The sequence below is a fragment of the Camelus bactrianus genome, chromosome 16 (genome assembly GCF_048773025.1).
Source record: "Camelus bactrianus isolate YW-2024 breed Bactrian camel chromosome 16, ASM4877302v1, whole genome shotgun sequence".
NCBI lineage: Eukaryota > Metazoa > Chordata > Mammalia > Artiodactyla > Camelidae > Camelus > Camelus bactrianus.
This window is the reverse complement of record NC_133554.1, coordinates 44,419,097-44,431,315: the sequence shown is the minus strand read 5'-3', so window position 1 is coordinate 44,431,315 and position 12,219 is coordinate 44,419,097. Positions and strand designations below refer to the sequence as shown.

General features: G+C 42.1%; 1 protein-coding gene across 5 annotated transcripts in view; it reads right to left on the bottom strand.

Moving 5' to 3' along the window:
- Positions 1 to 12,219, bottom strand: part of STAT3 (signal transducer and activator of transcription 3) — a 58,099-nt gene that overhangs the window by 5,981 nt on the left and 39,899 nt on the right. For 3 of the 5 annotated variants that reach the window (XM_074343388.1, XM_074343386.1, XM_074343384.1), the window contains exons 9-21: positions 10,337 to 10,495; positions 10,087 to 10,179; positions 9,135 to 9,194; positions 5,630 to 5,659; positions 5,435 to 5,528; positions 5,289 to 5,336; positions 3,330 to 3,413; positions 2,398 to 2,496; positions 2,137 to 2,272; positions 1,356 to 1,408; positions 1,031 to 1,125; positions 773 to 912; positions 111 to 323 (exon numbers count right to left, since the gene is read on the bottom strand). In XM_074343388.1, coding sequence (XP_074199489.1) covers positions 111 to 323; positions 773 to 912; positions 1,031 to 1,125; positions 1,356 to 1,408; positions 2,137 to 2,272; positions 2,398 to 2,496; positions 3,330 to 3,413; positions 5,289 to 5,336; positions 5,435 to 5,528; positions 5,630 to 5,659; positions 9,135 to 9,194; positions 10,087 to 10,179; positions 10,337 to 10,495 — 1,304 coding nt within the window. The remainder of the gene's footprint in view (positions 1 to 110; positions 324 to 772; positions 913 to 1,030; positions 1,126 to 1,355; positions 1,409 to 2,136; positions 2,273 to 2,397; positions 2,497 to 3,329; positions 3,414 to 5,288; positions 5,337 to 5,434; positions 5,529 to 5,629; positions 5,660 to 9,134; positions 9,195 to 10,086; positions 10,180 to 10,336; positions 10,496 to 12,219) is intronic. The other 2 variants (XM_074343389.1, XM_074343387.1) reach the window with 1 other exon arrangement.

The window sequence follows — 12,219 nt, the reverse complement described above, 5'->3', positions numbered from 1 at the left end:
AGGAATAAAGGTCACCAGGTTCTTCAGGCTTTTACCTATTTGTCCTCTGAGGATTCTACAATTTCCCAGTTTCCCTCAGAATTAAACACCTGTCATGGAAAATCAACAACTACCTGGGTCAGCTTCGGGATGCTCCTGGCTCTCTGGCCGACAGTACTTCCCGAACGCCTCCTCCTTTGGAATGTCAGGATAGAGATAGACCAGCGGAGACACGAGGATATTGGTAGCATCCATGATCTTATAGCCCATGATGATTTCAGCAAACGACATGTTGTTCAGCTGCTGCTTGGTATATGGTTCCACTGACTGGATCTGGGTCTTACCTGTCATGGGATATGGGATATGGGAAGGGAAGACTGGGTGATCTCAGAGAAAAACACCTGATCTACTTTCCCTCATGCCAACCTGGCACTCGAGACTCTGAATCTCCTGCAATGTGGAAATGTTCAGCTGGCTTCAGGAGAGGCTACCCAGTTGGGCCACAGGTAACACACTTGAATAATTACTGACATAAAATATTAACAGTGTAGGTAAAAAAAAAAGAGATGAAGAATGAAATTTTCATTGCAAATTTGTAGGCAAATTAGCCCCTGGAGCAAGCAAAACAAAACTGGCAAACCAATCCTCCAGCTGGAAGAATTTAGTCATCCAAATGAGTCTGAGGCAGGGGGGTGTGACGCCATCTCTGCCCACGCGGGGGCAGTAGGTGCCTGAAACTAGCAGCAGCCAGGGCAGCCACAATTGCCACCAGGTGGGGTGGGCAAGAGCTTACCACTGATGTCCTTCTCCACCCAAGTGAAGGTGACTCCTCCTTCTTTGCTGCTTTCACTGAATCTCAGCAGGAAGGTGCCTGGGGGCTTGGTGCTCAAGATGGCCCGCTCCCTCTCCTTACTGATAAAGCCCATTATGTACCTGGAGCCAAAGAGAAGCAACAAGGTTTGAGCTGAGGTTCCCCTGCCATCAGCCTGCTGGGAGAGCGGGTGACTTGTCACACCTGTGTACTCAGCCAGACATGAGAGTTTCTACCTACCCTTCGTTCCAAAGGGCCAGGATGTACTTTTTCACAAGGTCAATGATATTGTCCAGCCAGACCCAGAAGGAGAAGCCCTTGCCAGCCATATTTTCCTGGAGAAAGGAATAAGGGGAAAGACACGTCTACCACCACCCTAGGCTTTTCCGTTCTAGGGATGAGGTGCCACCCAAATCCTCTGGTCCACTCAACCCTCAGGCAGGTCCTACTGGCCACTGGACCAAGAGTCCAGGGCCTTCAGGCCCAGCGCCCTCCCTGACAACCTTGCAGGTGAGACCCTCTGCCCCTCCCTCTCCCAAGAGGCAGCCACACAGAGTTCACTTACTTTGCAAAATTTAGCCCATGTGATCTGACACCCTGAATAGTTCACACCAGGTCCTGAAGGGAAAAAAAAAAAATAAAGTAGTATAATTTTTAGCTTTGAATCAAGAGCTTATTTCTTAAAACAGAACACACTTGTACACATTTGTCCCAAGATGGGCCATGAAAACATTAGTTTTCATGTATTTCAATGTTGCCACTGTTGTGTGCATATGTGTGTGTGCACGCCCTCCCAACCCCATCATTTGATGCCCCCCCCAGTTGTTGTTGAACCCAGCAGAGGTGGTGGATAATGTATCAGGTGCCCGCTGCCCTCCCTGCCCTTGTGTGATGGTCCAGGGACGAGCAGCACGTATCAATAAGCTGACAGCTGGCATTACAGGGTCACATTTGGTGTCAGCATAGGACAAAGCAGGGGTAGCATATGAAATATTCTACCAAGATTTTTTTCCAGGGGGAAAAATTAAAAACAAGGCTACAGTTTCTTGAAGAAACAGAAAGGGATGCCAAGCCTTTAGCTCTGCCTTCTGACAAGCATTTAACATATCTTCCTAAGGCCGGACAAAGCAGTATTCTAGAAGGATGAGGGAGACAGCCACCAAGAGAAAAGCAGTCTGCCCTCCACCTCATAAAAATGCTCACCGTCACAGAGACCTCCTCTGCACCCTGACCCCCCGACATCCTGGAGCACAGCAATGTGCCCAGTAAACTCCCCTTCAGGAACAGCCCCATAGGCCAGATTCCTTTTCTGAGGAGGGCGGGAGGGTAAGAGGTGAAGTGCTGACCTAAGAGCTTCTCCGCCAGAGTCGTCAACTGCTCGATGCTCAGCCCTCGCTTGGTGGTGGAGGAGAACTGCCAGCTCAGCACCTCAGCCACTTGATCCCACGTTCCAATCGGGGGCTTGGTGAAAAAGTTCACGTTCTAGTGGAAATGACACGTTTGCATTTAGATATGAGGGCGGTGCTGGAATGAGCTACGCTTAGTACTGTGACAACCTCTGGGAGCCAAGAAGACTCAGGGGGATGCGGGGCTCCTTGGGGACTCACCTTGGGGTTGTTGGTCAGCATGTTATACCACAGGATGGACGCCCAGGCGTTGGGCATCTGACAGATGTTGGAGATCACCACAACTGGCAGGGAGTGGGTCTGCGGAGTAAGCAGGGAGTGAGCGGGGGAGGCAGAGGGCCCTCGTGGCTTCAAAAATCTCTTCACCCATTTCTCGCAGGGTTTGGAATAAAAGGACAGGCTGTAAACCACACCTGCTGCCAACTCTCAGGGAGGAGTGGGACTGAGTCAGCTCAACACCCAAAGCGGAAACAATGCCAAACTTGGGCCACATGACTCGGGTGCTGTCTGAACAGAACCAGGAACCTGTAAAGCTGACTTGCTCACAGCCCCCCGGACTGTGACTCATAGCCCACGGACTCCCCGTTCATAAAACCTGGGAGGCACTCGCCATGAATCGGAGCTGTATCCGTTCATTAGACAGAGAGGTCCCAGGAATCAAAGACTAGGATTCTTGCTATGAGCATGTAAATGCCATGATTGCCTGTATACTACAAACACAGGCTGTTGAAAGACTATTTTGCCCAAACTTTCTAAAGTCCTGAGTTCTTTCTTTTTTTTTTTGGATGGAGGTACCAGGGATTGAACCCAGGACCTTGTGCAAACTCAGCATGTACTCTACCACTGAGTGATACCCACCCCACCCCCACAAAGTCAACTATAATCAATTTCTAAATATAAATTTTTATATCAAGTTTGCTGAAAGCTGAATAGACATGTATCTTCTAAGCACTCAAGCATGATTTTACTCTCAAAAGGGATACTAAGGATATTTTGGAGAAAAAATTAGCAAAAGTAACACAATGCTTAGCAAAGAGTCATTATTCCACCTTCTGGAGTAAAAGCCCCAACTAGAAGTTTTGTCCTGAATCACCCCTGCACGCAGCCCAACCCAGTTCTGCTGTAGAACTCACCTCGAGGTCAATCTTGAGGCCTTGGTGATACACCTCGGTCTCAAAGGTGATCAGGTGCAGCTCCTCGGTCACAATCAGGGAGGCCTAGAATAATGAGAAGGACACGAGTCCTCAGAGAGAATGGCAGTCAGTACTAACAATCACAGCTACGCCAACCAGAAGGGTAACCCACCAGGCGGCCACGGACACACGTGGAGCCCAGGGACTCCCCAATGCTATGTTCCTCCACCTGATCTCTTACTGGCTTTATGCTGACACTATGATGATAATACATATGATGATGACATGATTTATTTTATCATAATAAATATGAATTTAAAATATATGTGTATGTTATAAATATATATTATCTAGTATAAGCACAATATGTAATATAAATAACCTTTCCAATAGGATTATAAAATGGGTAAGGCACAAAGAATGACAAAACAATGCACAGCTGTGTGCCTACCACCCAGTTTAAAGGAAAGGCCGCTACCCCTGAGGTTCCCTGGGAGCCCTTCCCAACCCCATCCATCCCTGTGCCTCCTCCCTCAGAAGTCACCGCTATTTGTCTTTTGAGTTTATCATCCCCTAGCTCTTCTTTACAGTTTTACCACGTTGACATCTCTAAACAAAAGGTATGTTATTGAGTTTGCAGTGTTTGTGCATCTTACACATATGGGGTCACACCCTGTGTCTCTTGTGATTCACTTTTCACATCCCCATGGTTGTGTGCACCTGTGATTTATCCATTTTCACACTGTATTGTGTTCCACTGTCTGACTACATTACAAATCAGTTATCTACGCTAGTGCTTATTTGGGCTGTAATGAGGGTTTAGAGTTAGCCTGCTGTGACATTTTGTACATGTCTCCTGGTGCAAATATGAGCAAAAACTTCTCTCTTGTTAAATCCTGGGAGTGGCACTGCTGGTTTATAGGGTATGTTCATTTTTAGAATGCCGAATTGTTTTCCAAAGTGACTGTAACAATTTATACTCCCACCCGGCAATATGGCAACATTATTCTGAATAAGAATTGCCAATGAATTCTTGGAAATTAAACTCCAATTCATTTTTAAAAGCCTCTTTTTCAAATTACAAAAATAATACGTGTCCAGTTTAAAATGCAAATATTACAGAGGTGGTATAGAGTAGCCTTGTAATAACAGCAGTGCAAATACTGAAGCCCTGTTTTGTATATATTCCTCTAGAATTTTGTAATGCACACTTGAATACACAAAAAACAGTGAATGTATTTTTTTAAACAAATAGACTAATTATACTACTCAAATCATTTTGCATCTTGTTTTTTCCTAAATAAATATGCCACATACATTTTGCCACCGTGGCATAGACTACCTCACTCTAACTGCTGTCAAATATTATAAATTCAGTTTTTTTTTTAAAGGCCTGACAGAGGGTAAGAATGGCTCAGGGGATATATATCAGAAAAACAACAGGGTGATATAATTTTTTAAAAAAGATTTAAAACTAGTTTTTTGGTCACATTTACTTTTTTTTTTTTAAGTTGATTCTTGACACTAAGGATCCAATAATCTGAATCAACTGGGAGGTCGAGAAGATATAAGGGGGATAAAGCACGAGAGGTTTTTTTTTCTTTTTGTAAAATGTTTAACTCAGATTTGTTGAAACCGATCCCACCTCAGTGACAAAAGTGGGTCACCAAAAGCAGAGCCAGGCTGTGTCAGCCTGCAGAAGTTGGAAGGGGAATTTGGAAAGCCCCAGGCAAGGTGGAAGGCTTCTTTTCTACTAAATGGGTGTGGGCAAGGGACTTTCCACTCCTTAATGATGAGATAACTCCCAGGACTATCAAGGAAATGCTCTGAGCCAGAGAACTCCAAGGCACGTGTCACTTCTGAGGGGTGTGTCTCTACTTTCAGGTGACAAGAAGGCTCTTTTTCTCTCTCCCTCAAAGAAAACCCTCCTATTTGGCTTTCCTCCCCAACAAAACTTACATCGCAATTGGCTCGGCCCCCGTTACCACATCTCTGCTCTCTCAGGGTCTGTAAGGAAAACAAAGAGCACCCCTGTCACGCAAGGCTCTCCCCAGCCACGCCCCGGGCCAGAGGCCCTGGGAGACGGGGAGTCCGGGCGTGCATACCAAGTGCTTGAACTCTGCAGAGAGGCTGCCGTTGTTGGACTCTTCCATGTTCATCACTTTGGTGTTTGTGCCCAGAATGTTAAATTTCCGGGATCTGAATCATAAGAGAAAAACACCAACCACGTAAGTGACTGAGTGGCCAGGGTACAAAGTTAGATGAACCAGAACAGGAGAAGGCCTGCAGGCTGAACTCACCCTCTGAGAGCCGCAACGTCCCCGGAGTCCCTGATAAGAACACAAACTGGTGTTAATAAAATAGGGCTGGCGTTTCTTCTAAAAGTTTACTTTGAACACCTGTAATTTACTCTGATGGAACAACTGCTGTTTTCCTGGAGGTTTCTGTAAACAACTGAATTACATCTTATATGCGAAAAATGACAACCCCAAACATGTTGAAGCAGTAGACACTGCCAGCTGCCTACCCAACATCTCCTCCTCCTTCCCTATCAGAACCTTGGCTCTGTTGAGTGATCCTTCCCATCCCTACCTCCAGGGGGTGCTGATGGTCAAGTCCACCAGAACATAGCAGGCCCCCAGTGTGGTGGTCCAGGGGTGAGGATAGGACCTATACTGTCTAAATCAGACCATGAAGGAATTCTATCCCAGGCTGCATTTACGTTCCATAGCTTCAGCTGCACATGAGCAAGGAGGCATGTAGCCTTAACTACGACAAGCAACCATGTTGCAACCTGGAAGGAAACCTTAGAATGCCAGTGATACTTATGGTGACAGAGAAGAGAGATGAAAATTCTGGCTCCCTGATGACATCGATGAGTCACTGATCTCACTGTCAGGAACTTACCCTAACTTTGCATTTTCAGTTATACTGGGATGCAAATTCCCTTATTATTTAAGCCATCCTGGGTTTCCTATAGAGTCTTACTGTTACCTGCAACTCAGAGTATCCCATTGATACAGCTGGAAATATTCTTCCCAGACAATTGTTCATTGTTTCTTAACTATGTTTTTGAGTATTTTGTTTATACAGTCACATTTCTCAGTGTTTTCCTTTCTTCCTAAACTTTAGTACTGCTTAAAAAATTCTTCTCCATTGCTATATATTTACTTATGCTTTTAGAATTAGTAACAGCCAATATTTATTAAATACTGCATTCCATGGGAGTTTACAGATTAAAGTGGATCAGTTTTTAAACCCTTCACTAATCTTTCCATATGTCACCTTGGGGGAAAGTTAGGCTTATTTATCTATTTAAGATTGAACGCAGGACCTTGTGTCTATTTTTTTTGAGGTGTAGTCAGTTTACAATGTTGTGTCAATTTCTGGTGTACAGCATAATTCTTCAGTTACACACTAATATACATATATTCATTTTCATATTCTTGAACCCAAGACCTTGTGCATGCTAAGCATGCGCTCTACCACTGAGCTATCCCCTCCCTGCCATATATCAAATTTTAGAGCTTAATAGTCCTCATTATCAGGAAATTCTCCCTCATGTATAGCCTATCCTTTTTTAAAAAACTTTTTTTTGCATTACAGCTTTGATTGTAATTGACAAACAATAAACTGCACTATTTAAAAGATACAATTTGATGAGGCTTGATATATGTATCTATACTATACACACCTGTGAAATTATCAGCCAAGATGATGAACATACCTATCACTCCCATTTCCCCACACCCTTTTGTAATCCATTCCCCACCCCCACACATCACCCACCTCTGTCCCCAGGCAATCAATGATCTGCTTTCAGTCACTAGAGGCTCATTTGCAATTCTAGAATTTTTTATAAATGGAAGCATAAAGTATGTGCTCTTTCTTCTTGGTCTGGCTTCTCTCACTCAGCCTAATTATTTTGAGATTTATCAATAGTTCACTCTTTTTTGTTGGTAATATTCCGTTGCATGGATATATGATAAACTATTTATTCAGTCACCTGTTCGTGGACATCTATCTACTAACCAAGATTCCTGTACAACCCTTTGTGTGGTTATATGCTTTCATTTCTCTTGGGTGAATGCCTGGGAGTGGAATGGTTGGGTCACAGGGTAAGTGCATGTTTAACTTTTTAGGAAACTGCCAAATTGTTTTCCAAAGTGGTTGTACCATTTTCTCCATTTTACCACCACTACGTTACATGTTCACCTACGCTTTTAAGACACTCTTGTTTTAAAGATGTAAATACATTTGGAATTTATTCTGATGGACAGTAAAAAGTAAAACTCTAATTCCTCACTCAAATTCCCCCAAAACCAAGTTGCCCCAAGACCACTTACTGAATAATCCATCCTTTCCTCACTGATTAAAGATACCATTTTAAACATATGTTAATTCCTGATATAAACTTGAGGTCTATTTCTGGACTTCAGATTTTACTTCAATGATCAGTTTATCCCTGCCCTGGTAACACGCTCATTTAGCAACTGAAACCTGTGGTACATTTTAATATCTGGCAAGGCAGCTTCCGGCACCACCCTCCATAATTTTTATTTATTAAAAAAATTTTTTTGGAAAGTAGAATGGTGGTTGCCAGGGGCTGGAGGAAATGGGGATCAGTTGTTCAAAGGATAAAGGGTTTCAGTTTTGCAAGATGAAAAAGTTTTGGAAATCTGTTGCACAACAATGTGAATAAGCTCTACACTGCTGACCTGTGTAGACTTTCAAATGGTCATATGTCAACTACATGTCAATAAAAAAGGAAAAAAGAAAGGAAGCCAACTGACAAAAAATATGAGGCAAGCAGGAAAATCTGAACAGTAACCAGCCATTTGATGATATTAAAGAATTATTTTGGGCAAGATTTAATATGGTTAAGATGATATAGTTTATGTTTACCACAATTAAAAATAAATAAATCCTTTTTTAAAACTATCTTTGCTTATTTTTTTCATCTAAGATATAACTTGAAAAGCAAGTCGAGAGTTTTTTAAAAAAATCCTATTCACATTTAGGTTGGTGCTGTGTTAACTGGGAAAAATCAACGTCTTTATAATAAAATTAAAAGTATTAGTCCAAAAGTATGACTTATCGCCTTACTTTTTAAAATATCATTTCCTCACTAAAATGTCATAGTTTTCTTCAAATAGGTCTTAAACATTTCTGTTAAGTTTATCACAATATATTTTTTTATTTTTGTTACTTATTGTGAAATCATTTTTCTACTATAATTTCTAACTGCTTGATGCTAATTTACGGTTAAAGTTATTAACTTTTGCTTATTTCTTTCTTTATTAAATGTACTACCTTTCTTAAGTATCTTATTTCATTAATAACTATCTTCCAGTTCATTCTCATGAAATTTCTAGATAAATAATTTTATCACCTACATTCTCTGTCCTAATCTCTTCAAAGGGTAAATGCATTTTAGTTTTTTAAAGGTATTTGCAAATTTTGAAAAGTATTCCATTACGTAGTGAAGTGTGGAACAACAACAAACAAATCAATTTTCTCATATGGTCTCAGTTTTATATAATATGCATAAATTACATTTATAAGTAAAAAATTAAGTAAAGAAAAATAGGGACCCGAGGTCACAACAGCAACTGCAACTCTAATCTGTACCGCCAGCCTTGTGGTTTTGTTCAGGCACATAAATGACAACGCACTGCAAGGTTTTGAAAACTTTCCTTTAAATGAAAATAAAGTCTCTAAGTTCACATGATATCCGTCAAGTTCTCATTTCTCTACTCCTCATTTGAAGAAAAAGAAAAAAGAGCTAAGATAAGGAGTACTTACTTGTCAATGCACACTTTAATTTTAAGCTGATAATTTAACTCGGGGAATTTGACCAGCAACCTTTTCCCAAAAAAACAAAAAGGTAAAGTTTCAGAGACAAGGAAACAAAAATCCAGTTAAAAAAAAAAAAAGACAGTAGCCCCGCCCACCGCCAGCAACTCTAGGTGAAGTAGTGTAAATAAAATTCATAACTCTTCGATTCTAAAGAAGTGAGTAAGTCACAACCCCAAATTCATCCTCCTGCCCGTGCTGTCTTTGATCTCAAGATGTGTATCCCTCCTTCAGGCCAAAAGGGACCGAAAAACTGCCTAAGGACTAACAATTTGGACAAAGTTGTGAGAAATTCACAAAAGGGTAGTAAAAGCCATTTCATGAAGAATATCACAGGAATACATACTCTGCAGCTGGTGTTCTTTCTATTAAATCTGAAACCCAACACCATTCTACCTTTCTGAAGAGGGAAATTTCACTGCAGAAGGGCAAACCCCAGCCTACCTATTCTGACCTGAATGTGAAAGTAACGCTCCACCTGCAGGGCCCCCACCCACCTGCCCTGTGGCTTCTTAGCTTCTATTATCACTAGGCTTTACTCTTTCCCTTACAATCCTCAGGGAAAAGTAGCCTCAAAGAATAGAAAATAACCAGCATCATTTTGCCCATTTTACAGGGCAGATGGGAGATGCTATGGCCTAAGACTTGAGGCCTGGAATCTTCAGAATACAGTGGGCCTTAATCACAGGAATCTGCCCAGGTAACCCCCAAAAGATGACCATTCTTTAGCATTTGACAGGAGAATCAAAGAGCAAGTCATTATGCCAACAAATTCCATGGCTATCATGGCACTGCCTGCAATGCCTATAAAGAACAACCCTGGCCACCACCTCTCCCCCCGCCCTGAGAGCGTCCCTCAGTATATGAATTCTTCGCCAGAAGCAGAGGCGCCCCGGCCCACCTGACTTTAGTTGTGAACTGGACCCCGGTCTTGATGACTAACGGCCGGTCGGGATGCATAGGCATGCAGGGCTGTCGCTCCACCACAAAGGCGCTGGAAGAGAAAGAGGAGGGCAGCGATTCACTCGCTGTGCGGGGGGCCAGTCCCTGTCCTGTTTCTCTGAAGTCAGCCAATCTCTTGTTTAAGGACATTTGTGGGGGAGTCAGGGGCAAGGGTGATGAAGGAAAGGGACCAGGACTCTCTAAGTTACCTTTTCATTAAGTTTCTAAACAGCTCCACAATTCTCTCCTCCAGCATTGGCCGGTGCTGTACAATAGGGTCACCTTTGTAGCTAACTTTCTGCTGCAGCTCCTCCAGTTTCTTAATTTGTTGGCGGGTCTGAAGTTGAGATTCTGCTAATGAGGTTATCCTGCCAATAAAATAAGGAAGTTTCCAGTTACCTACGCAAGTGTATGCAAGTGAATTAGAGAAAGGGAAGGGAATACAGATATAAACACATTGATGCAGTCCCCTCACGTAAGAAAAGGGTAATTTTTTTAATTGTGGGGAAATATACATAGCATAAAATTTACCTCTTCTAAATGCACAGCTTAGTGGCAATAGGTAAGAAAAGGGAAATTTATTTTGCCTTTTTCTTTTTTATTAGGTTTTTTTGGGGGGTTGGTGAGGGAAGTAATAAGATTTAATTATTTCTTTATTTTTAGAGGAGGTACTGGGGATTGAACCCAGGACCTCGTCCTTGCTAAGCATGTGCTCTACCACTTGAGCTATACCCTCCCTTCTTTACCTTTTTCAAATGGTCCCTTTCTAAAATTTTACATTTCAAAGCAGGAGGTAGGCATAGAGGAAGAAGTGCCAAAACTTATGTCACTAGGAGGCATTAATGGGGTTATCACTGGAAAGTGACAAACATTAGGACCCAGATATGGAGAACATGAAATATGCAGAACATGAAATATACAGTTTGGCACTCACTCTTCTAAGCCTAACTTGTCCTTCTACCAAAATGTGAGGACTGGGGAAACACAGGCAATTAGCCCAAGAAGATGGATTTGAGCCGGCTCTGTCCCTCACCACCTGTGCAAGCTTGGCCAGGTCCTCGTGGGCCTGGTGTCCCCTTGCCTGAGAGAAGAGGTTGAACTTCATGGTCCCCATGAGCCCCTTCAAGATCAACTTTCAATGGATCAAAGGGTGTGACGTGTTTCAAAATACTGAAACATGCATATAGAAAAAGTAGCCAGGGAGACAAAGGCTGATAAAGTCTGTCCCCAAGAATGGAGAGTATTAGTGTCTTTGCTCGTCTCCCGCTAGTTTACCAGAGACGTCCAAGAGAGAAGGTGGAAGGCAAGGGGCGGGGAGGTCAGCGCCAGGACTTCGGAACTCACTTACCCACCTCTGGCACTTATATTCGCCCATTCCCAGAACTTAAGCTTTTTGGTTTCCTGATCAGAAAGCATTTAAAACTGCCTTCAGTAAATAAGCAAAGCTCAGGGTTAGTGAGGATATGAACAAACAGGCATCTCATGAGAGTTGTCCTAAATTTCCAATTCCATGCTTTATTTGGGTTTCTTTTCATGTCAAGTTTTTCCTAGTTTAAGCTGGTACCATGTACTCACTACTGGGCTTGGCACACCAAGGGTGCTCAGTAAAAATTTGCTGAGTGAATGGAAGTCGAAGAGCAGATTACAGAAGAGCATATAAAGAATCATCCCACCAACGTGAAATATATAGATTTCTATCTACGTGTATATAGACAAAAACAGATGTCTAGAGTGGTGGTCATCAAAATTTGATTTGCATGATTTGATTTTTAAAGTCTTTTCTTCTCTTTATTCATTTTCTGTATTTGGGCTTTTCTCCCTTATAAAGAGCATGTGTCATTTGAGAGTATTAAAATAATTAAAATTTAAAATTTAGTCCATGTGTTAAATACAGTTAAACCAAAAGCTTTCTTTACATCAGTAAGTAAAATATATTTAAAATACAGTAATACATAAATACGCTTTCATTTTTACAAAATTATCCAAACAAAGTAAAAAGCTTTAAACCCTTAGACTAAGTGTGAATATGTTAAAGTCCCCAGCTCTGAAATTTAGTAGCAACTCTTTGCATCTGCAGCTCTGACCATGATTT